The 27,645-nt window shown below is 31.3% G+C and overlaps 1 protein-coding gene across 1 annotated transcript; it reads left to right on the top strand.

The window, feature by feature from the left end:
- Nucleotides 1–11: 11 nt before the first annotated feature.
- LOC132749676 (flotillin-2-like) lies at nt 12–22,475 on the top strand. The gene is made up of 9 exons (XM_060739534.1): nt 12–147; nt 12,557–12,635; nt 12,861–13,075; nt 13,824–14,056; nt 14,273–14,392; nt 15,022–15,236; nt 15,642–15,825; nt 16,724–16,867; nt 17,280–22,475. Exons 1-9 carry the CDS (start codon nt 99–101, stop codon nt 17,313–17,315), a joined length of 1,275 nt encoding a protein of 424 aa, XP_060595517.1. The 5' UTR covers nt 12–98; the 3' UTR covers nt 17,316–22,475.
- The last annotated feature ends 5,170 nt before the right edge of the window (nt 22,476–27,645 follow it).

Genomic DNA, 27,645 nt, shown 5'->3' with positions numbered 1-27,645 from the left:
TGGTAGTTAAGAGTTAAAAGCCGAAAGTTCCGACCACCATCTTGAATTTTGTAATCGTAAATTTTATTTCGAAATACGAATAAATTTGCAGAATCAGGATGGGAAACATTCACACCGTAGGCCCAAATGAAGCCCTTGTTATATCAGGTAATTATATTCTCCATTTTTAAAATATTTGCATGGTAAACATTTTAGAATGTCGTAGATACAGAGTCTGGAAGTGATGTATTTATCGGTGTCAAGGCCACTTACCTCTGTTTTTATCTGACCAACTTTTGTATATATCTTCTTTTGTACACAATAATATTCATGTTCATAATACATTTGTTAGAGTAATCAAAGCTTAATCTAATTCGATCATCAACTGACAAAAATTCATGTAAACAAATGAAATGGCAAAATTATTCTCTCCAGCAGTCCAGGAAAATAATATGAATTAGGCAAACCCTCAAAGCGAGCTCTTTGACAGAAATTATCGTACATTAACAGGGCTCACGCTGTCGGTCGCCATAGTCGCCATTTGCGATTATTTTATAAGATTGGCGATTATTTTTGCATTTTGGCTACAAAATCTGGCGATTATTTTTTACTTCCAACAGTGTTTATATAAGGTGTAAAAATCGATAATGAATGCAGAAGACCCAATTAACACCAGCGGGGTGCATTTAATTGAGTGTCAACTTTTTACCGGTCACGTGCTGCTAACTATATTGCCCGAGGTGATAAAATACATGCGAGATGTATAATTGTATAAGTACTTTAAAGATATTGTCCAGCATTTATAATAGCCATCAAATATCCGTCAATTAGCCACAAAAATCGTTTTAAAATTGATAAACTGGATATTGACTTACCCAAAATTTACCGTGAATTCCAGTAATTGCAAATTTTGATTTTTTTTTTGTTTTAAGCTACTTGACTAAATCGCCAGTGGAAAACAATGGTAAAATATTTGAAAAGTATTAAATTCCAAACAACTATTTGCACAACAACCAAAATTGTGAATATTTCTTTAGAAAACAGGAAAAATCCGATTGTCACATATTTTCGCGACACCGATAATTTTGATATTTATTTAAAGGTGAAATAAGCTAAGTTCTGTTTAAAAATCTTTACTCCTATGGCAGTAAATTTGTATTACATTGGTGATGATGATATTTTTCAGTTAATTGAATGAGTTTGCAAACTTGTGTTATTTCTATAGGCTAATATGACCTAGATCTACTCCAGTTCTGTGTGAAATGTGGAAATTGACAGTGGTTATAGCTGACAAAATTTGATTAGAACAAACAAAAAAAGTTGTCTGATGACAGCATTATGTAAAGTTATAATAAATCTTTAATATTATTGTTATACAGTAATTATACTAATTATAACGTTTTTATTCTGTTCTATAATAACAATTAAAGTTGTGGTTCTATTAAAAAAAAGGTAGTTATCAATATGCACAAATGTATCAGTTCATTTGAGAATCCTTATAAAACTGAAAGATATAAATGTACTGTTTATTTAATCAACTGCTTATGTTGTTAATCGCTAATTCGTGAATAGTCCGCTGAACTTTTGGCTATTATTTTTTTAAGTTAAAATTATTGGCTATTATTTTATTTGAGCCAGTGTGAGCCCTGATTAATGATGATAATTTAAACCCATCAGCGGTTACACATTTAATGTTATCGATACAATTAGGACTACATTTACTCAACCACTTTTCCAGTGTTTTTTTTTTTCCTTTTATAACTGATACCGAAAAACGGCACCATTCCCAATAGAAAATAAACAACAAATTTCCCAATTCATGACATGACATCATGATAATTTCCCAAAATAACACTGAAAACTACCTCAAAAATCGGCAAATTTAAAGGTAAACAAAAACAGAAATGCCATTGATGAGTGAAACTTTTTTTATGCGATAAAAACCAGGTAAAACCGCATGTATGAGTGATATTTTGTTCTACTTTTAGTGTTTCACACCTTAAGCAAAAATAATCATAAATAAATAATCAAAAATAATAAGTTTATAATACATGGTTTTAAAGTGTTTATTATGCATAATGTTCATGTCGTCCTGGATAAAAGAAATTCCCAAAGAATATTTTGCATCTTATGTAAAATTCCCAATTTGAGTCAAACCAATGGATTTTTTCCCCAATCTGTCCGGTACCGGCACCATTCCCAAAGTATGGGAAAAAAACACTGACTCATCACAACCACACACTATATATGTCCATTTTATATTTTATATGATACATGTATTTGTATGTAAATTGAATCCACCCATCAGACAACATGGGAACCATAATAGGACAGAAAGTTCTGGTAATAGGAAATTAGGCAAAGCCTATAAACAGGGAAGTTGGTTAAACTAAATATTCATTTTTATTTTACATTTTCTGTTTTAAAAGTGCTATTCAGTATATGAAACACCTGAACACTGCTTCTATTTATTTTGGTAGGGAACAGACTATGCATTATTGTAGTTCATTAAAATTTCACACAGTGCTAGAGATGACTTGGTCAGGAAGCATTTCTGTAACTTACTTTGGTTTTTGGCCGGGTTGCACAGGTGCAAACCCGGGTTATAGTATGGTGAATGTTGGGCGGCATACAGCATTCAGGGCTCTAGCTAGACTAAAATTTTAGGGAGAAGTGACTTCTCCCTCAGCTCCTATCAGGGAGAAGTTTGACGACATAAGGAGAAGTGAAAAAGTGCTTATAGCACATTGATTTGATCTATAAAAAGGAGTTTTACCTATTTATTGATAGTGATATTTGAAGTATAAATTCTAAAACCCTCTATCATCAGACCATAATAATGATTTCTTCCTGATTAACTCCACACACCCCCTCCCTATATTCATTGTACAACACATACTGGCAAAATTCTCAATCAAAATTAATGTAAACAATACCTTAAGGAATTTTCATTAATAAAGTACATTTTAAGTGCTAGTGGACACATTTTAACAAAACAAATTTTCCTTTTGGTAACTTTATTTTTTCATCGTAGAAATCGGCATCGCGAAAATATGTGACAAATGAAAATTTGTCTGTTTCCTGCAGAAACACTTACAATTCTAGTTGTTGTTGATTTTGATTATATTAAATTAAATATCCAATGATTATTTTTAGATTGTTATTCATCCGCTATTGCAACAGGCATTGTAAAACAAAATTTTCAAATTTGTAGTTTACCGCATAATTTACCGACGTTTATTCAACTTTTTGAAGACAAAGTTTACTACTGTTTATGACAGTAGTCTATATTTATATACATATTATAAGGTTATGACTAAAATCTCATTTTAAGGTCACTATCAAGCAGTATATACCATCCAAACACTGTGTGGGCCCCCTGTGGTTCCGCCAGAAAATCGGGCGGAACGAAAAACAATGAAGACAGCGTGTATTGACATATTTTTTGACCTATTTATGAACAAAACTAAAAAATAAATACCTTTTGTAAAAATAATTAAACTGTCACATCCGAAAAATCATGATTAAATCCTCTCATGTATTTCAATTCCTTTTACAGCCGATAAACAAATGGCGGCCGTAAAGTGCGCGAAATCTGATTGGCTAATTCAAATGCAAGCGTTTAACTGAGTCAGAACAATCTAACGGAATATTTTTTAACGAAATAATTGCCCATGCACCGTCAGTGTGTTTGAATATATTTTTCCGTTCAAAAATTTGGAATCAATCTGTAAAGCACCTTGTTTAACCAGTATGGCTGATAGACAAAAACAGATTGATGTTTATATTTTATTTTAAATTGATAAGTACATCGTTTGACAGTTTTTGTGTATGATTGAGCATGAAATTGAAAGAAAATATGATAATCTTTTAAATAAAGCTTGCAAGGCAGGACAATAGACATTTTTGGAATTTTTTATGATGCTATGCGTTTTTGAGCAATAACTATTAGACGTCAGGCTTGACCGACAAAAACTATAACAAGCCTGTAACGTCTAATATATTGGACTAGTAATTACTATGCAATTCCGGGTGTAATCTTTTCACACTCGCTGATAAAATAGTGGCAGGTGTCGTAAAATTATGCTTAAAAAATGTGATGTTTACATCGGCGAATTAAATGGCTATAATGTCCGATGCATCTGCATATCATGTCACTTTGAAAATGTGTTAATTGATGTCAATTATTGGCAGTAACTGTGCGTCACTGATTCAGTTTGATTTATGCCTGGAGGCGAGGATTAACTTAATTAACATGCGCTGTATGATATTTATATGTACATGTGGTCAGTAAAAAAAGCGCGGCGAAGTCGTTTTCGCTTTGATGTTTAAACTCGGCGAAGTTATGAAACTTGAGGCGACTTAGTCGCCCAAATAGCCCAGTTGCTAGAGCCCTGGCATTAACATGTGGTCCCATAATGTGGGATTCGATTTCAGGTCTGTCGCTCATCCACTTCCTGTTTGCCGACTTAGTTAAATTTTCAACATTTATGGTCAATTGTAGGAAATTTTCGTAACAGTTTTCTCAGCAACTACTTATCACAGCCTCTTGATATTTGGCATACAGCATTAACACATGGTCCCATACCATGGGATCTCATTTCAGGTCTGTTGCTCATCCACTTCCTGTTTGCCGACTTAGTTAAATTTTCGACATTAATGGTCAGTGGTAGAAAATTTCAATAACAATTCACAGCCTCATGATATTTTGTATACATATATGCAACCCGGCCTTTTCTGTCTTTGACCCATTTTTATTTATTTATAAAATACTGAAGTATGACTACTTATCTGTAATTGGTATCTGATTGAAACTTTATACTGTACAGTGATAGAGGGTATGCAGACAGGAAGTGTAATGTTTGGAACCATATTATAACTCTAGATTACTTATTTTTCCCAATTATCTCTAAGCTTAGTTAATGTAACATATATATATTTATCTTAAATTATTAGAAAATGCAAAATACAGATCAGTTCTTGCAAAAATTAGATTAAGTTCCCATAAACTACTTATTGAATCTGGAAGACACAGGGGTATTGAAAGAAGTCAGAGAAAATGCACATTATGTACGTCCGGGGATATAGAGGATGAATTTCATTTTATATTAATATGTCCAATTTATAGTGATTTTAGAAGTATGTACATTTCAAGATACTTTACTGTTAATCCTAGTGTTTATAAATTCATACAATTGTTAAACGCAGATAGAAAATTGGTTATTAGAAAATTAGCATTATTTTGTATTAAAGCATTTGAAAGACGAGATAATTTGGTAGATTAGCATATCAATATGATATTATTAATGTAGAAATTTATTTTTGGCATTCTCAATCAATATGTTAGCTATGTCATAATATTTGAATATGACTGATTGAATTTGTTATGATATGATTCTTGACGCATGCATTGTAATAATTATACATGTATATGTATGTTATGATGATGGGTGTTGAGCCCAAGTCAGAAATAAAGTATATGTTCTGTTCTGTTCTGTTCTATATTATCATCAAGAGAAAATTGGTAGTTATTCTCTTTTCTTTCAGGGAGCATTATTTCGTTTTTATAGCAATTTCTTGTTGATTTTTAATCATGCAAAACCAAGGTGAAAAAACTTTTTTAGCTGGATGTTGGAAGACAATTAATGTTTCCATTCAAATTTAGTATAATTTTATTTTTTAGTTTAAATTAAAGGGCAACAGTATAAATCTATGAAATTTTTAATTAAAATATTTATTTAATGTATAAATAATTTTCACTACCAATATATATGGTACATGTTTCTAATATTATACATTTGTATTAAAATGTAGGTAAAATGTTTAAGAATAGATGCGTCATGTATCTAGTAAGATACACTACTGTATTATTTTATGTACACATTTTGAAATACTAGAAGATACTGACTGTAAAAGGTCACATAAACATGATTTTATATCTATTATTATTGTGGTGTCAAATTTTGAATGGATGAAAGCATATTTCTCTTTATGTTGATGTACAAATATAAAAAATTTAATGTTCTGTTTTCATAAAGTAAAAAATATAAAAACCTTTCATCATCAATTCATTATGAAGTAGAGAAACTTCTGTGCTCTTTGTGAGTTTTGGTTATGTTATTATTTTACTCATGTTATTTAAGAACTACTCACATGTTCAAAACAAAGTCGTATTGAGTAAGCTTTGATGTTGCCAATTTTTCAATTTAATACCTTTTTCATTCTCATTTGAGTTTTGACAATTTCATTGAGCTTTACTTTTATATTGTATTTCACAATTCTTTTTTTTAGGTGTTTGTTTATTTTATTTGGTGTATTTTGAAACAGTAATCTGTCTTGTTACGTAATAAGTCAGTCAGTACTATTTCAAAATAACTGAACTTTTTTCTAGCCATTTTTGGAAATAAGTACTAAATAGCCCATGATGTGTTTTTGGTGGTTTGTAGTCATGGTAGTGGGGCGGGAAATTGAGAAAATAGTGCAAATTGTGATACAAGCATGAAACTTTCAGGAAATCATCTTTAGACCATGTAGATTTCAAAAGTGAAGTGGGCCCAAAAATATCTCTGCTCATTCAAGATGGCCGCCATTTTCAAAATGGCCGCCATATAAATTTGACATACATTCTAGCTCATTCATTCCAATTTTTTGTACATACCTTTAACTAACACAAAATCATGCATATAGTTTCTCCTTTTCAAAAATTTAAATCTCACAAAATTTCTCTTTCATACTTCTTCCAAATCCAAGATGGCGTCCAATATGGCCGTCGATTTTGTGAAAAACTGTTATACCATTTTTATAGTATAATTTTGGTGCACAAATTATGTTTATTATGATAAAAAAGGTGTTTAAACATATCAGAGATAATCAAATTATATGTTAATCTCAATAAAAGTAAACATTTTAAGTTTTGTCTAAAAATATCTTTAAAAAAGATCAAGAAAAAATTCCAATTTTTTCATATTTTTCAAATTTGAATTTCTTAAGTAATTTACAAAGTTAAAAAAGTTACTTTATGTCTTAAACTGTATTTGACATTCTATTAATATCATGTGTTTATTGTAAAAAATGTAAGAAAAGCATTAAATCTGTAGGTTTTATATTTTGTGAAAGTGGGTGGGGTAATTTTATATGATAATTGTAAAAGAAAAAACAACAGTAAATCTACATAGCTGAGTTCATTCTATTTCTTTGTCTTTTTACTTTTCTATAAATTCTTATGCAAATGTTCCAACTTAAAAAGTACTTTTTATTGGATGAAAGTATTTTGTCTTCCTTCGGGCCATTTGGTGGGTGAGCAAGAAATGCACATTCAAACATGTGTATACCTTCAGTTTTAAATTTGGTTGCATGATAATTCTTGTTTCAATATATTTGATATCATATATTAATTGTTAATTGTAAAGACATATAAGAAGACAATAAATCAACTAAACGTGCTTAAAATAGCAAACATGTATTTGAATGTAAGGTATAAAGGTAGTCCATAAACGCATATTTTTGACTCCACCACAATTTTATATTTATAATATAAAGATGGCTTAAAAACCAACAAAATGTATGTGATGTGAAACATATATATCAATGATATGGCCTGGCCTGCATGCAACGTTTTGAAAAGTTAAGATACAAACTAAGTGTACTAGTATTTCCTAAAGTAATCATATCTTTATTTTTTCTTTCAATAAGAGGGTAATGATGACCCTGAATCACTCACCTAAGATCATTGTTGCAAAAAAGGTAACAAGATCATTTTGGGAGTGTCAGTTATGTCAATTATGTCATAACACACATGATTTGTGTCATAATTGAATCCGGTTGCTTTTAAAGAAACATGCTCAATATCTGCTTTCAATTTTTATTTCATACGAGAGGACTTTAATAACCATATCTATATACGAGTCCATATAAACTTAGTGACCTTTTGTGTTTGGTAAATTTGGACCATGTTGTCCATGATATATCATTATTATAACATAATTTAATGATGATACAAGATTAATGTATAATATGCGTCGGATACTGTAGGTTAAGAGAAAACAGATTTATTACAGTAGTTATTGTAAATTAAGTGATACCATTGCAAAACCATTTTAGACTGCAGTAGCATCATACAAATTTATGCATGTTATATCAGTCTACATCCCAAATATCTTATTTCAAGTCAATGTAGTTTAACACTAGATGTTTTTAATGTGTTTTCCTATACAAGTGAACCCAGGTGGCTCTATGAGCTTTATTCATTAAATGTGTTAATAAAGACCCAAGGTGGTGCTACATGCCAGCTTAGTACCTGTGCTCTATGCATTTTGATTTTTGAGAAGATTTTTTCTATTGCATGTACACTTTATGATCCAAAATTGTTTTATGTAACTTTTAAAGAGGTGTTCTTTACTTGGCAAGGTAATATTTTGACTATCTAAGCTCTAGGCATTACAGTTTGTTTGTTTGTTGATTTTTTTTTAACAACAACAAAACAACTTCAATGCGATTCCCTTCACAAGTCTTTAAAAACTGTGTTCCTCGTGCGGGCCTTTAAATCATGTTCCTGTAGTCCAAAATGGCTTTCTCTGTCACTTAGTTTACATTGACTCATATATTAAAATTCTTTTCCGAAACTATGTGCACAGAGAAGAGAAAATATATCATAACATTGTGATGCTATATAAAGATTATAAACTATTGGCATAGGGTCAAAATCACTTAGTTTACATGGACTTTTATTGGAATATAGTTATATGAGTCTTTTTGTAGTTCTGAGAGCCTAGTTATTGGACATGATTCTTTTCAAATAGTTTATAAATCATGACTGGTGAAAAAAGATACTCCTTATATGATTTTAGCATTCTTTAGTATAAAAGAATTATATACCTTTTCCAGCAGTGGGTCTTAGGCGCGTGATCTAGGGTCAACAATGCTCTTGTTTAATGGGAAAAATAAAGTAGGAATACATTTAGTTTATATTCCAAAGTATAAGCTATGTTTGTTATGTGGGTCAAGCGGTTTTATTGATACCTATTTTAGCACACCTAGTCATTAGATAGTATGATGTATCAGTCGTATTTGTTTCTTTTGAAAATATCATTTCTACATAAGTTATTAGAAATGGACGGTACTAATTCAATTATACTTGGTTACAATGATGTGCAAGTTAACATGACTTTGAATCATTCTGTTACAAGCTTTTAGCAAGACTAAATTGTGCAGGAAATAATTGTATTCATAAATAGACAACATTTCACTAAGGTCCAGGCATGATTTTATCTAACATATGGTTCGTTGATGAATATTCTTTCTGTACAATTATCAAATTGTATTAAGAATATTGAAACAACTTATATCATGCAAACACATTTAATAACTGAATGTATACATATGATTGTATCTGCATTTATTGATATTTTAGTACACCCTCTAGACCTGAAGGAAAACAAAAATACCTTAATACAATAAAATACTTTTACAGTGAATATTTGCATAAGAATTCTTAAAAAACGTTATTTTGTACTACAATTGTCTGATAAATTTACCCCACCCACTTTTAATAAGTATAAAACCTTCACATTTTTGTTTGTTTTTGTTACAATTATACAATAAAACATAGTGTTGATTGAATATCAAATACACTTTAAGAAACTATGTAACTTTTGAAATTTTGTACATAGACCTAGAAAACCATGTTAGAGAAAAATGAAAAAAATGGCACTTTTTCTTTGATTTTTTTAAAGATTTTTTTTGTACAAAAAAACTAAAAACATGACTAACAATGTGGTTAACCTAAAATTTGATTTTTTTCTAATATATTTCACAATTTTATATGGAAATACGCATACCGTGTGCAAAAAATTATACTGCAAAAGAGATATATCAGTTTTCATTAAAATTGGCAGCCATATTGGACGCCATCTTGGATTCTGAAGAAAAATGCAAGAGAAATTGCTTAAAGATTTAAATTTTTGAAAAGGGGAAACTATATGCATGCTTTGGTGTAAGTTTCAGGTCTGTACAAAAAATTGGAATGAATGAGCTATTATGTACATCAAATTTATATGGCGGCCATCTTGAAAATGGCGGCCATCTTGAATGAGCAGAGATATTTTTGGGCCCACTTCACTTTTGAAATCTACATGGTCTAAAGATAATTTCCTGAAAGTTTCATGCTTGTATCACAATTTGCACTATTTTGACAGCAGAGACCTTATTTCCCGCCCCACTATGGACAATTTTGCCAATAACTTCACTTTGACAATTATCGTGAATTTTCATTAAAGGCCCATTATGCCTCACAGATGCTACCAATTTAATTTCTCTAAATCTTTTAATTTTTGGTATCTTGTTAAAGTTTTAAAAGTAATACTCATTTGCTACATGCATGGACTATCTTTTGCAACTATAGCTATGTTGGCAATCAACATAATAATAGTTAATTAGTATTTTGTATGGAAGTCAAACTACCGTTTTGTTTACATTTTGCTACCTTTTGGACACATTACTGCAAGTTATGTGCTACTTTTTTCAGTTGTTTAACATCTAACAAGCTCTAAATCCATTATTGAAACATGCTTAAACATGTTTCTGACATTTAAAATAATTTAAGAATATTGATTTTTGTTAAAGTTTTAAAAGTAATACTCATTTGCTACATGCATGGACTATCTTTTGCAACTATAGCTATGTTGGCAATCAACATAATAATAGTTAATTAGTATTTTGTATGGAAGTCAAACTACCGTTTTGTTTACATTTTGCTACCTTTTGGACACATTACTGCAAGTTATGTGCTACTTTTTTCAGTTGTTTAACATCTAACAAGCTCTAAATCCATTATTGAAACATGCTTAAACATGTTTCTGACATTTAAAAATAATTTAAGAATATTGATTTTTGAGGCATAAGGTGCCTTTAAACAATGGCTTTGTGAATGAGGACCTAGCTATTATCTCATTCTGCCCGTGTTGCATAGATAGAGTATCAATAAATAGCCACCAGCATTTAAACTGCTTCCACAAATATATCTGAAATACTGAATGCTTAATGCAAATCTAGAAAGCTCTACTTATTGGTGGTTATTAGGTTTATAAAGATGACCGCTTGGTGTTTAAGTGTTTAACACATGTACATGTTAGACTTACAGTAAATTCTAATACTAGATAGGGCAACCAGGAAATGTGTACAAAACCACTAGCCAATGTGCTATTAATAAATTCTCTATACTATTATTTATGTATAACCTCCAATATTCCATACCATAGAATAAAATATTGATGAAACATGCGTGGGTTACAGTTACTAGACTGGGTCTAGAGCTACCAGTATGTTGATTTACACATGGCCAGACAAATATCCATGAATATGATATCTAAACAAAGCAACTAGATTACAGAGGGGTAATTTAGTAGTCTCAAATCATTGCAATACACATATGTATTTTAAACTTTGTGGCATGGCATATGAGAAATTGCATTATAAGGCATACAAGTGTAATCCTGTATTTTTTAGTTCAGGCTAATGGTTTTTTTCTGACAAGAAGTGTCTCAGAATATGCAGGGGTTAAATTTTGACAGTATGTTTATAAACAGTGATGTCAATATTTAATCAATAAGAGATTTTCCTTAAGTTAATAACTCCCCTTTTGGTTGATTTTATTGTTGAGGCAGTATGCTTGAAATTAAATACCCGGCAAAGTACTGCTGATTTATTTATTAGTAATATTTAATAATTTATATAGAATTTTAATGTACCGAGGATAGAATTACTTTATACTTTTATAATATAAATATACATGTAATGATGTACATGACACTAGATTGGAAAAAGATACATTATACATAATGTTATGTCTTGTGAAGTGTTGAATTGATTGGAACGATAAGTGAATGCCACACCAAGGGTATATAGTGAGTGAACAGGGTGAAAGTAAAAATAAATTTTCATTTTGCCACCATTCCTTTCAATTTAATAATTTACTTTGCATAATGATAAATGATACTCAAATGGCCCAAGGAAATTTCTGTAAATATCTATGGGAATTGAACTGTAACGATCACTTTATAAAACGAGTGGGGCAGTCTTTATATATTTTAGGCATGATTTATATTTTATAATACATTTTCCAAATTCCAATATCAATTGTTGGTCAATCACCATTTTAACAGTCAATCTTTTGAAATATATAGTCAATTCAACTCAGTGAATAAATGAGCATTATGTCACTTATACAATTTCATTTTAATTGCAGCAGATTTACCTACTAAATAATTCACAGCTTCCATATCTGTTTTACAGCAGTTTAATTTTTAATTTAATCAAATTATCACAGAAATTGTACAAGTGGGAGAAATAAATCTTTGTCATCTGCAATCTAAAAATAAACTGCAAGGCTTATAGTTTAGATATTTAAACAATGTCCTGTATGAAGAGTACAAAGTTTGTTTTAAAACTGATGCCAATTTCTAGGTAAAGGATGGTACTTGCATACTCTCTTTAGGCTAAGTTGTAAAGTTTGAGGAAATATTTGAAACATTGACCAAAAATAGTAGAATCTAATCTAACATATTTATGTGATATATTTCAGGTGGCTGCTGTGGGGATGGACGTAAATTTATTGTCGGAGGCTGGGGATGGGCCTGGTGGTGTGTGACAGACACTCAGAGGTAATGTTTTGTTATATAATAATCACCCCTTTATTAAAATCTCAAAGGTGACTTAAATAAAAACATTCCTAATATACCATTTATATGATAACAATGGTCCACCTATGGGCTAAAGTAAATCTAGGGGCCTGTTCATTTGTCGACCTTTTGAACAAAATATAAAAAAATTTACATTGAAAATAGAAATAGTCTAGATTGATCATTAACATTGTTTATAATTAACAGCATATCTCTGGAGGTTATGACTTTGAACCCTCAGTGTGAGAGTGTGGAAACATCAGAGGGTGTACCAGTGACTGTTACTGGCGTGGCTCAGTGCAAGATCATGAGACAACCTGACATTTTGAAGACAGCTTGTGAACAGTTCCTTGGTAAATCTGTAGATCACATACAGAGAGTCATCCTACAGACACTGGAAGGTCATCTTAGAGCTATCTTAGGTAAAATATTTGATAATGACTCTCTTAAATATGTAAATGAAACTGGCATAATGACAGATCTATACCTTGGCTAGCATAAATATTGCTAACTTTCTTAATACAACATGAATATACCCAATGGGGGGTAGGTGGGTTTGAGGGGGCAGTGGTTTATGTGTCTGCCTCTTAACCTAGTGATGGTACATGCTGGTTTGAACCTTACTTGGGTCATAATCAATATTTCCTAATGTAACACCAATACTGGTTTGTTCCTGGAAGCAGACCAAGGCTGATTCAAAAAGCTACAAGCTTGCTTCACATTGACATTCAAACCCTAGACTCGAAATTCCCAGGTTTCGAATTCAAAGAAACCAAGGACTTTCACATCAGGTTAATACTATTGATGGGTTGGTTTAAATTGAGAATGATGCTTTTATAACCCAGAACAGAACAAGATTTGAAGTTTATTAAGCTTGGTTTTGCATTAACTTCATGTCTGAGTCTGCATGATTAGGAAAAATAGAATCACTTCTTGTCAGAGATATAGTTAATTTGTAAAAAGTATTTTGAACAGGGCCCTCATTTCATAATTGTTCCTCCCATCCCCCTTTTAAATCAATATATAAATCCTAAAGAACACATTGTCTAAATCCAAAAGAACACAAATTGTCTAAATCCTAAAGAACACAAATTGTCTAAATCCTAAAGAACACAAATCATCAAGAAATTTAAAATGAATAATTAAGTATGATTTACTATGGTGTTATAGGTACATTGAGCGTGGAAGCTATATATCAGGATCGTGACCAGTTTGCTCAGCTCGTGAGAGAAGTTGCCTCCCCTGACGTGGGTAAGATGGGTATCGAAATCCTCAGTTTCACCATCAAAGATATTTACGACAATGTGGAATACCTCTCATCTCTTGGTAGGGCTCAGACAGCCAACGTGAAACGTGACGCTGATATTGGTGTCGCTGAAGCAAACAGAGATGCTGGTATTAGGGTAATTATTTTCAATTTTATCAAATTTTTTGCAGTAATTTGATATTTCCCTGTTGTTGTATATTTATAGGTTTGTCCAATCTTGATAATTACTTGACCGTATAAATTTTGAGAATACAAAGCTGGCATAACTTGTTTGCAGGAATCAAGGGAAATGTTACATAAGACAAAATAACACAACATAATAATCTATTATCTCCCTTTTGTTTTTTCACAGGAAGCTGAGTGTGAGAAATTGCGTCTTGATGCAAAATATATGGCAGACACAAAGATTGCCGACTCTAAAAGACAGTTTGAGATGCAGAAAGCTGCCTTTGATATGGAAGTCAATGCAAGAGTAAGTACCGGAAAATCATGTCATTACAAGACATGTAATTTATTTCTAGTCACACAACAGCAATATGATAACAAGTACAATTTTTTGATGACCAATGGTGGCTATGATAATATATTGCCATCCATTATATAGAGTAAATGCAGAATATGGCCAAGTTCTTTAATGTGAGGAGCTTATCAGACCTGTTTACAGATTCTCATTAAATGTAAATTTATCTGAGTATTCTTTCTAATTATGACAGGTTGGTTAATGCCTTTTTTTTCCTAAATAAGTGTCCAAAAAATCCAGTGGTTTAAGTAATACATCACCTGGCTGTTGCAGCGTTGTCATTAGGTGGCAGCTGTAGGCAAGTGATCTTGAATGCATTTGGGTTTCCTCAAAACTAAGAAACACACTATTTATTACATGTGATAAAACCAATAATGACCAACTTAAATTCAAGAAGAACCATATTAGAAAAAATTTAATGACAATCCTGCTGTTGTCATGAATTGTCCTTTGTCCTAACAACTAATTTCTTGACTAAAAAATTCCCTTTTCAATGAACATTGTCCTTCGTAAAGGATGGTAAAACACTGATTTATATACGAGTTATATTCTGTTTTATTAATGGTTTCTATTTTGAACAGAGAGCAGAATCACGGCTAGCATATGAGCTGCAGAGTGCGAAGGAACGACAGAAGATACGAGCAGAAGAGATCGAGATTGATGTTGTAGAACGTAAGAAGTTGATCGACATTGAAGAGAAGGAAATTCTCAGGAAAGAGAAGGAACTTATCTCCACAGTGAAACGTCCAGCTGAAGCTCAGGCTTACAAGGTCGAGACTATTGCCGAAGGTCAAAGGTTAGATAACTTTCGTTATTTATTTACAGATTTTGTATATAGGAAAAATTGTTTTGATGTGGTGTGAAAAAGCTTTAAAAAATTCCTGATTTTCTCATCTCTTAAAGTTAAATTATGTGCTCTAAAAAATAAGTATGTGAAGTAAGCGTAAAACAGGTGAAGCTGTTAAATATTTAAACATACTGTTGGACAAATTGATTGATGAATTTAAAATGTTGTTTTGTATTATCAAATTCATTTAAAAAAAACAACAACAAAAAAACATCAATTTTTTTCTCTGAAGAAGACTAAATGTAAAAAGCTAAAGAAAAGCATATGTTTTCATTGAACAAATTATACAAAATATTTTGAAATCACAGTTTTGAAAAATTTATTAATAATGAATGAAAATCTTTCATGTTTTAGAACGCAGACAGTGGAGGTTGCCAGAGCTGAGGCTGAAAAGATTCGGTTGATCGGAGGTGCTGAGGCCACATCTATCGAGGCTGTCGGCAAAGCTGAGGCTGAAAGAATGAGACTGAAAGCCTCAGCCTACAAGCAATACGGAGACGCTGCTATGCTCAGTTTGGTCCTTGAAACATTACCCAAGGTGAGCTTACTTTATGTTTTGCAGATTTAGAGAAATTTGGGTTCATATAGGTCACCAATACCGCACATGCTTGCAAATGAACTGATATATGATGACTGATGGTTCAGTTGTTTATAAAATGACATATCCCTTACTGATTCTTTGTCACTTAACTTTCTCCTATAGTTAAAGATTCATTGAAAGGGAATAAGTGGTTAAAATTATGTTTTGTCCAATCAAATGGTTCCATTGTTCTCAAATTCTTTGGTATCTAAATGAATTTAATTGGTACTAAATTGTTATTAAATACTATCCTGTTATATCAGCATAACACACACTTTTGGTGCAAAGATTCAAAGCATAATTTCAACCACTAAGTAGGTTAGTGTTTATCGAGCCAGCATTACTTCCGATTAACTTATTGTGTGGCCTTGCAGTTCTTGACAGATTTAATTTCATTAATGCTGAATAACAAACACTAACCTATACTTAAGATCATATATCTGAAATATATCTAAAATAAAATCATGGAGCTGAACTTGTGGGGTATTGAAGTATGATTAACTCGGTTAAAACTTAAAGCATCCGCAGGTCTTGAATATATTGTTTCTAATTGTTGACTGAGACATATCAGTGGATGTTATGAAGAGCATTAGTCAGGTCAGACAATTACAGGAAATGCGTGTCATTCTTCTCATGTAAAAATATATATGTATCTTATTCTATTATAGGTTACAAATACAAATTATCAAATAGATGCGAGAATCACAGGAAACATCTGTCATTTCTCTCAAATAAGGAAATTAATATAACTTATTCAATTTATTGGTAATAAATGCAAGTAATCTTATCTTATAAGTCATGCTTTATTTAACTGTTCGTTATTAAAGAAAAACTAAAGAAATGTTTCTATTTTTAGATTGCTGCTGAAGTTTCGGCTCCTCTGTCACGCACAGATGAGATTGTCCTGATCGGAGATGATAGAACAACTTCAGAAGTCAGCAGGCTTATCAGCCAGTTACCCCCAGCAGTCCAGGCTCTTACTGGGGTAGACCTCTCCAAGGTAAGTTCTCTCAGAAGAGCAAGTGTTAGGTCTTAAAATGTTGGCTTTAAGTTTCTGTTCTGAGCAAAGTACAAAATGTTTAATGATGAAAAAACAATATTCATCACATGATGTCTCCTTTTTTAAATGTAATATACAACCAGGACATATTCCTTTTTTACACACAAGATTAATGTAAGAGCGTCACAACTTTATCAACTTTATGTTCAATGCCTTCTGTCTTTTTAAAAAGATTTCTAAATGCATTTGCATCTAAGTTTTAAGAAATTGGAATATTAGACTGGTATTAAAGATTCATTCACTTTGATTCCAGTGAAACAGGTAAAAATTATGTTAAGTTGCTATAGATAGTAACTAAGATGAGCTGTTGTGCTATATATAATATAAACATGCACTTTTGATTCAATTTCAGGTGTTGACAAAGGTACCCGGAGCCACTTCCTCGTAGACAAGTTAATGTCAAGGTCACACAGTCACCTTGAAAACAGTTTTTGAAGAAACAGCAATCAGGGTCACTTGGTGAACTTCGACCTTCAGATATTTCTCATATGTTAACATAGACTCAAAAATCACAGACCTACAAATCTTTTAAGTGCAGAAGATAGTGGGAACAAGCATGTCGCCCATTGATTGCATCATTAGCCATCTTGACCTCCCTAATGTAGTGAAATAGAATATTCCAGCATGATGTGACAAGATTAAAACCATTTAGGATTTAGGGGAAAAACAACTAACCTGAACACCCTAATTTTATATAATGAAATAGGTCCACTACATAGTTATATCAAGAGAATTTGGGAAAAACCATTATCGAAATACAGGGGTAAAAAGTTAAAATGTGAGAAATAGCTCAACTGAAATCAGGTGTTGTGTGTTTATATAAATAGAGTATACTTCATTATTATTGATTATCAAAGCATGAGATTTTTACAATATGAATAAACGTTTTTTTTATACCTTACATATATACTATCATGTACACGTGTTGTCTTACACATTTTACTGTCCAACTATGCTCATATATTTACTTGTACATAAATATTGTACACATATGTCAACCATAGAGACATGAACTGTTGTAATATGTCAAAAATAATTTTAAATTCCCTTTATTAGAAAGGATTCTTTTTTTATAGTGTATCGATATTTATGAGTAATTTTGACATTTATTTTGCAATTTTGTTACTAATTATAGCCCAGATAGCTTCTTTGGTTCCATGATTTTTTCCCATTATTCTGGGTCTTTTTTTTTGTTTATTGAATAAATTTTGTAAAGGATTTGTTTTATAAAGAGTACCAACTTTTGTAAGAAAGAAAAAAATGTGTAAGTTGTGATGTATTTATAAGCATTATATCATATATAGACATTTATCCAAAAACACTTTACTAATAGTATTATAATTGTTAATCTGTCCAAATAAAAATTTGAAGCAGCATGATAGAGTATCCGTAATGGTCCCAAAAATTTAAAACTGTTAGTGAGAAGAAAAGGCCATACCTTTGATTTTAGGTTTGCACTTTTTATGCTGTAGGAATAGAATATCCATGTAGATTGACTCACGCATAATGAAATTGAAATTATTTTTATTACACAGTGTTCCTTGACATGTCTTTTTCTTGAAATACCTCATTTCCGCTGTTAGTCAATGCAATTATTTCATAGATGTTTTTAGTGTAAATAGAATTCTTTGTTCTTATACTAGGCTGGGTATAAGAAACAGGTTATGATGGTTATGATTATAGTACAATGTTTTATATAATATACACTCTCTAATCAGTAACTTTATCAACATTATAGTCAGACCTTGATAGTTGACCTTTGACCCTATATACCAATTTGTTGACGTCAGCTATTTTCTTTTTGATTTTCTGACAGTAAAGCTTTTTAGCCCTTTTTTCTTGGAGTGAAGACCTTTAGACACAGGCTACTTAAAGGGTATTTAGTTTCATCTTATTTTATATGGTCTTTTTAAGGTTCATTCTGACTGTGTATTTTTATACATGAAATTATATATTTAAACTGTCACCCAAACAAAGTTGATACTCCACTCTTTTTTTTTCTCCACTCTTTTTTTTTCTGCAAGTAAAAAACCCTGCAATAAGTCTAGTATCATTATTTTTGTCTTCAAAGTGAGTAAAGATGTGGTTTTATAAAATTTGTTGACTTTGTATTTGGTTAAAAACTTGTTTTTATTTGATACAAATCACCTTTTTTCTTGTACACATAATTAAAAAAACAATTGTATATGTAATATTAAAATTGAACAAGATTGATCATGTAAAAATGGCAGCAAGTGTTATTTATACTGTTGTGTTCTTTAATATGATTTTCATTCTTTTTTATTTACACAAATCTTTCATGACTTGTGTTGTTTTTGCTTTTTATCATGTTATGCTTAATTTGCTTTGTAACTACGGTACAACTTCTTAAGAGCTTCACCCTTTTTAGGGTCGACAAAGCTCTCTGAGCTTTTGTTTAGAGGTTTTTTGCTCTAAAGAGGTTAAATTTGTTTTTAAAGTCTTCCTTTTGGGAAGAATTGAAACTATTGTTATAAAGAGGTGATTGCTATACAGAGGTAATAGCCCTCCAGATGGCTGCTATGCAGATGTTACACTGTACTTTGTACATACATAGCACCATTGGGCAAATAAGTACAGATACAATGTTTGACTGTTATTTTTGAATGTTTTATGTATAAAGTATTAACATAAAAGAAAATTTGTTAGCTGTTCAATAAAGTAACTAACTTAAAATTTTAACATGAATTCTTGGGGGATCTAAACATAGAAAGCTTTTTAGCATATTAACAGAACAGACTGCCTGGAGAATCAAGCTGGCTTGGCCTACATGTTCTTCTATTATATACCTTTGCAAGGTCAGTTAAACAATTGTTTCCAGCACTTTTTAAGGTTTTTTTGTTTGTTATTTTTCCTCTTGTGACAACTTTACCAAAAGGTAAGGCCTTGAAACTGCATTTATGTTTTGCTAAATTGTTGATTAAATAATGGACAAATGTTTTTATAATGAAAGGGTGCATTTGATGTGTAACTAGTGTCTTTTCTTTACATTCTTTACGTACTTTATGTTTGTTAAGCACTGTGGAATCATAACTTTTGTGGGCATGAACTTTTATAGCTGCGACCAAAATGTAGTGTTTATGAATAAATGAATTTACCAACTTTGGAATTTGTATACTCAAATAAGCGCAGTTAGAAACATTTTCTTTGTATATTTACATTTTATGCATTTAAAAATAAGTGAATCTTTTGGGCATATTGAAAAGAACTTTTGCATAGAAACAGTAAAATTTTAAAATGACAGAAAAAGAAGAAATGCCCACAAAGTGTGAGATGGTTTTGGAGTATTTAAGAACATGTTGTAGTTAGTAATTTAGTTAGTTTGATACACTGACAATCCTGAACCTCTAGATAATGCGTGCATTTTCTAAAAATACTTTCACAATTTATATTATTTATCCATAGTATAATCTGAGAAAACTTAATTATGTATGGTACACAATTATAAAGTTATGAGACTAAGAAACAAAGCTTGTTGTCAAACTTTATACCTTTTAAAAAAAAATCATCTTGAGTACTGAATTGATTTTAACACATGTTGATCTGTGTGCACAAAAAGTTACCAGGATGTACTTTCAAAACGCTGCAGTGTGAACGTCTTTTAAGAATCAAACTTCGTAAAACCAAATTGCTTGGGTATATACTTTTCCTTATTGTGTTTTATCATTTTTAAACTATTTCCAGCATTAAAGTCTGTTTCAAAGTTTATTTGTCATTGTTTTCTTAAATTGCTTAAGTGTAGTATATAGTTCCATATTCACTGATTTAAACATGCCTCGTGCACCTTGAACTGTTTCTTTGCACATTTTCAGGATTCACTATCAAAATTAGTTACCTCAATCAGATTGCAGCTTAGTTTAGGAAAATTTATTTAGATCAAACAGTAAATATTTATTTAAGACATTAAGTGAACACTACTGCTGTTTTGTGCCTTAAAACATAGACAACATAGGAACAAAAATACTCCCAATTTTTATTCTACAACATTTATCTATTCTTAGTTGTCCAAATTTTTCTCTTGTTATTGTCTAGAAGAAGAAAAATCATTTTTAATTATTTCTGATTTTTTTCCAGAGAGTATTTCTTTGTCTTATAAAACATTGATTACAAATAGTTTAAATATAACATCTACATATATTTGATTTTAAATTTATTTTAAACAGTGCAAATGTTTTATTTTTAATTATCATCAAAAAGCAGTATATTTTTCTTTACCTTTTCCGTTTCTATTTTGGTAATTCCTACATTGTTGTATGGTAAACAGATGTAGACATGTTCATAGCCTGTTTTATTGATGTAAAAATATGATTTTTTGTGTATTTTTACCCAGTAAAGCATCATTAGTATCTATCTTCAAAGGGAAGCAACTTATGTAATTATTAAGATTTTGTTAAACCGTAGTTACCTAACCTTTTGTGTCAAAAGTCAAATGCTTCTTAAATGTTTTTGTGCCTTCTTTCAGAAAAAGTTCATGTCACATGGAATTTAATTTTTACTTCCAAAAAACATCTCTTTTAATGTTTCTGTGGTCCACATTAATGCTGTTTATATAATTAAACATCAAAAGATAAATGTTCTTCTTCTTTTTTATAAAAGAAAATTTAATATATTTCATTGTGTACATGTATCTTGTCTTACTGTATCATAATTGTTTTTTTTACCTGTATTTTTATTTATATATTTTAACAGCTGTGGCAGTTAGCAAAGAAAATGTAGTATGTAAGATAATTATTTGAGAGCGGTTATTTTAGTACAATGTATTATAAAGATGTGGTAGTGGAAATAGTAACTAATAGATGAATTAGTAAGTTAATGAAGATTGAATTTGTTATACAAAGTTGGAGATAAAAGGTGTTTTTTCCATAACCAAAGTTAAGAGAAAGAAAAGCAACAACGTTATTGTAATGATAATATAGAAAGAATTACACACAATCAAATGTTATTGCAATATAATTAAAGAAACAAATACATTCAAAAGTATTTAAAGAATGTTATTGCAATAAACGTTACATAATGATGTTGTATCAATCAAAATTTTATTGCAAAAAAGAATAGAAAGTAATAATCAAAATTCATTTGAATTTTATCAAGTTAATTAAGAAACATGTTCAAAATGTTGAAAATTAGTTAAAATTGATACTCTATTCCAATTAAAGTTCAGATAAATATTAATTATTTAAATGGAATTGCAATAAGTAAAGAAATAGATATACTATGTTTAAATTGAGAATATGCTTATAAAATAATGTTAGATTTTTTTTTGCTTTATAAAATACCAGCACCTGCGTTTTTGTCCATGTTAAAAAGTCCCTTTTTGTTCACAAGTTGACAGATTACAGATTACTTTGTCATAACAATTTATATTAACTGCATTCAGTAGAGTAAGTAAAGCATTATGATTCTGTTGAAAAAGTTTTGAAGTGATGCTGTTTATTTATTTATTGCATTTTGTTTGGTTACTTTCGCGGAAGTGAATATTCATTGTAAAATATTCTTTGTAAACAATAGATAATAAAACTTTAAAACTGTACTCTTTGTTTTGTGAGATTTTGTTTTTATACCCTAACAATTTCAGTGTATAATGTTATGCACCTGGTTGTCTGCTGGTCTTTAGGCAGGTTTCGTGTCCAGTCTGTATTTTTTGAACCAGTGGAAGGAAATTTAAACTACTTGGGAGAAAAGTTAACCATAATGAGACGATGTGCAGATCTCATTTTTGACCTTTCTCAGATCAAGGTCGCACAATTTCAAAATTTTGTGTCCGCCCTGTATCAAAAAAATTAAAACTGTCAGAAAAATATTACTTATAATATTCCGACACTTTTTGGCTGAAATATTACTTATAATGAGGCCATGTGCAGAACACAGGTTTTGGCTTCTTGAGATCAAAATTGGCCCTTCCCTGAGGATTACTTGATTTATATAGACTTATATAGGAAAACACAATAAAGTTTAATAGCGTGAAACTACAATGTCTAGAGCTTAGATATTTAGCATATAGCGTTGCCTTTTGACCTTACAAATCTGATATGAATCATGCCGATGGTTCAATATTGGCCCTGAAGCAGGAGCCACTTGATATATACAGATATTTGTACATATAATATTTATCATGCCCCTTGGGTCAATACTGGCCCGCCCCTGGGGTCACTTATTTCATAAAGTTTTGTATTTTTAAGTCTTATGGTGAAACTACAATGCCTAGGGATTATGAAATTTGACATGTAGTAATGCCCTAGGTCACTCAGTCATGAATAACAAAACATATATCAGTCTTGTGAAACTACTGAGCTGAGACAACCTCTGCAAAATTGATATTAATCATAATTGGGAGGGGTGGGGGGGGGGTAAATATTGACCTGGCCCCTGGGTCACTTGATTTATATAAACATTTAGTCTTGTTGGTCCAGAGCTTAGATATTTGGCATGACGCATCAATTTGTAGATTTCTACAAAAGTTATAATAATCATGACCCTCCGGTCAAAATTTGCTCTGATCCGGGAGTCATTTGCTATATACTAAGTTATGGGAAAACACATCTTCTCTTTTTTGTGGATAAAAAATATGCCTCTATATTTGGCATACAGTAGGCCTCTATAAAAGTTTTATGATTCATACACTTGAAGTGAAATATGCCTCCACCTTAGAGGTCATACAGTATTATAAAGATCACACACGTTTCTTGATTGGGTCTTTATCCTAATTAAAAGATTATTTTTTTTATTTCTCAAACAAATATACATTCGGGCGTATATTGCCCCGCCCTTACGGTGCTCTTAATATATAATTTCAAGTCGACAGACCTCATTCAGTTACTGTCTGTCCGCTTAGCTCAGTAGAGGATCGGATTTGTTAGTCAGGGAATGCTGCTTCAAACTACTGGCGTGTGACGAGTAAATTGGCCATTTTTCTTACCGCTGATTCGGAAACTATATGAGCCTTGTCACGACAAAACCAACATAGTACGTCTGCGACCAGCATGGATCCAGACCAGCCTGCACATCCGTGCAGTCTGATCAGGATCCATGCTGTTCGCTTACCAACTCTATTACAAGTAGAGAAACTGATAGCGAACAGCATGGATCCTGATCAGACTGCGCGGATGCGCAGGCTGGTCTGGATCCATGCTGGTCGCAAACCCATTATGTTGGTTTTGTCGTGACACGGCTCATTATGTGATTAGATGTAGGTCACTTGCCGAAAATGGTATTTACTTGTTGGTTATCCAGGAAAGCCGATTATGTGGACCGACCACCGAGATTTGTCCAAACGTGGTAAAACTGAAGAATCGTGACTCTAATTCAAGATGACTGCAAGATCAAACGGTCAATAAGATATCTCCGTAATTTCAGAAAATATTTTGATGCATCTTTACTGGAAAACAATTCTTTGGTGGAACTGAATAAAAATTGATACCTGAAAGCCAATAAGTCCATTGATAAAGATGGCAATTACAAATGCGTTAAATTACCTCTCCTGAACAGCTGCAATATTATGATAACATCTAACCTGCTTCTAGTAAATACATCTGTATATGTCATGGATTTACTTACAATATAGGGTTTTGTCAGACCGCGGTGACGCGCAGGCTGTCCATAGAAAATGCTAATCTCTTTTGGTCTCGGCAGCTTGAGGGTTAACAAGAACTTAAGTGGTACTGTAAAAAGTTGCTTATGATTGATTTGATCAATTGGACAAAATGACCAATGTCTAAAACAGAAGTAGGCAAACCGAGTCTGCAATTTTCATGTAATTTTTGTTGTGATTTGTTCAAGGGATCACACTTTATCCAGATTTTTAAACACGTGAAAATTTGTAGATTATATTTACATACCATTCCCGCCTCGTTTCACAGTTTAACCGCTTGACTGAAAATTCTGTGTTTTGTTTCCTCCAGAATCTTATAAAATAATTTATTAAGAGAAGTTGGAAGTTACAGAAATGATTGTTTCACTTGTCCCAGACAATATCGGTACAAAGTTGTTATAAAATTAGCAAGGCGGTGAATGGTACCATCATTCGGAGCACCTCACCGATTACTCATAATTATCTCGGAGTTAATAAATAGTAAAAAAATAAGAAGTCACATGCAAATTTTAAAAATCCCATTGAATATACCAACGTTTCGACTGATTAGCCGTCTTCATGGTGCATAAATAATGCCAATAAATGGAGTTAATACAAAGTTTGACTGAAAGGACAGGGGCGTTCAGTTACAGCTCACCTGATCATAAGGCTCTTTAAGTGGAGCACGAAAGTGGATACGAGTATAACGAAATAACTTCACCTACGAAAACTGTTCTCTCTAAATTCATGTGTCAACAGATTTTGTTTCTTGACATTTAGAGAAACTAAACAAAGAATTTTCTACCCTGAAGCGTTGTTTACATAATTTTATAATATTAACACATGTTTTTTGTTGTTCTGATTTTTTTGTTATGTTTACATTTTTCTTAGACATTGAAGCTTGACAATGTATGTAAAGGTCTTATGCTTACATTAACAATTAATAAAATAAAATAAATGGAAGCGACGTTTCAGTTTTGTTCTTACAGCTCAACCTTGGCCAAATTATTTTCAAATGTGTCTATTAACTAAACTGTATGATTTAGAAATAAATGAATGTCTACTTCTTTTGAGATTTTCTGTTGAATAACTTCATATTTTTAATTTTTAAATACATACATTTCATTTAAGTCATTCGGAACGTTTCACTCGAAGGTTTTATGTAGTTTATGTAGTTTAAATGGACGATGTAGGTCTTTAATGAAATAGGCGGGATCTCATTCTTAAATGTCAAATATGAATATGCAACAAAAATGCTGTTATTTTGTTCATACTTGACTCATTTTTTGTGCATGAATAGAACTTAACAAAGATTATCGTTGTTCGGACATATTTTTAACATAATGACATCTTAAAGTACAGCCAAACATGCGCATTACATATGTAATTTTTCTGCATATAACAAAACGTGACAAAAGAACAAAATGTAATTATTTCAATCTGCCCTATCACCATGGTAAACTGACAAGCGTTTATTCAAACAGACCCTCAATGTTACATTTCTTTTTCTTTACAGAATTATGAATCATGAGTGAAAAAAAAGGTTTTGTACGTGGTATGCTTCTACAAATCCAGTCGGAAGAGCCCGACGCCTAGTCAAGAGAATGTCTTCCGGATAGTGTATATACCGCATTGTTCTACTAGCATGCATGTCATTTGAACCATTAGGTCATTGGCGGCATTGCCACAAGTGTAGACCATTATCAGTCAGAACGTCAGAGTGCCATTTGATGATGGTCGACACTTTTCGCTATTCAGTCATTACTTTATACTAGTATATTTTATCAGTATATTATTACTACTACTACTGCTACTACTACATGATAGATTCTTAACACCCGAAAAAAGTAGCGTTTTGTATATTGCAGTATTTTGTCTTCCAGAAAAAGTCTTATTTTGTGAAACTACAATACTAAGAGCTAAGATATTTGGCATGCTACAAAAGCTATATTAATCAAGACCCTCCGCTCAAAATTGGCGCTTCCCCGGGAGTCACCTGTCTTATGTAGACTAAGGTATAGGAAAACACATCCTGCCTTTTTGTGGATGCAACAATTGAGAAATAATAATAAAAGCATTCCAGGAGTCACTACGACGGATAAACTATGATGTCTACACTTGATTTTTAATAATATAAAATAACTCTTCCACGGTCCTCGGCTATGCTATCTTATATTATGTTAAAAAAACACAACAAAACACGCTTACACATCCTACAAAAAGTTCTCACCAGTTTTTGCATTGATTGGTTATACAAAAATACATAATTACTTCAACCATGATGGTCCCTTTTGATTGATATGATAAAAGATACGATATTTTTGGAACATTTGCGATAACAGAGTATTTAAAACATGTAAAATGAATGAGATATTTACATGTCTAATGAACAAGGACGTAAAAATACTATTCTAACTGATAAAGCATATAATAATAATTATAATAATAATGATAATATAACAAAGTATATTAACATCTTTTAATTCACTGTTTAATAATTACATAGTTATGGTTAACATTTAGGATAATCAACTAATTACGGTTTTGATATCACTAAATCGAAAAAGAAAAGTTTCTGAAAATGCATAAAAGCATTAAATTTAGTATGATTATTTTTTTATAATAATTATAATGCTAACAAGTAACCTTTTGGAAACCTTAACAGTACACCGAAAATAAAAAGCCTTTTAACAAAATAAGAATACAAAAATGAGGCTTCATGGGCCCTTTAGATGTTGAAAGCAAGGATAATGAAAATGATGATGATAATTATGAAGAAGAAGAAGATGATGATGGCAATGATGTTAATGATGATGGTCGATATTATAAGGCTGTAATCAATGATAATTATGTCATCACTGTGACCGTTGTTTATGATGAAGATGATAATAATAATAATGAAAATGATGATGATGATGATGGTGATGATGATGATGATAATGATGGTGGTGATGATGATGAATGTCTCAAAATGAGTTCAAATTGTATCTTTAATACATGAATGACAAACTATTTTCCCATTGCATCATTTACATTAATTTATAAAGAAACACAAAGTTGAATAGTTTTTGAATGATTTCATTCACAAGACACACGATTTACTCTTTGGCTAAACTGATGAAACCGCATGCAC

This window comes from Ruditapes philippinarum, unplaced genomic scaffold, assembly GCF_026571515.1.
Source record: "Ruditapes philippinarum isolate M1 unplaced genomic scaffold, ASM2657151v2 ctg5029_1_1_1_1, whole genome shotgun sequence".
NCBI lineage: Eukaryota > Metazoa > Mollusca > Bivalvia > Venerida > Veneridae > Ruditapes > Ruditapes philippinarum.
Note: the sequence above shows the minus strand (reverse complement) of the source record. Positions and strands in the feature narration are given on the sequence as shown.

Coding starts and splice junctions, on each gene's coding strand:
- LOC132749676 (XM_060739534.1), top strand. CDS start 99: ATGGGAAACATTCACACCGTAGGCCCAAATGAAGCCCTTGTTATATCA. Junction 148..12,556: donor TGAAGCCCTTGTTATATCAG/GTAATTATATTC, acceptor GATATATTTCAG/GTGGCTGCTGTGGGGATGGA. Junction 13,076..13,823: donor TCATCTTAGAGCTATCTTAG/GTAAAATATTTG, acceptor ATGGTGTTATAG/GTACATTGAGCGTGGAAGCT.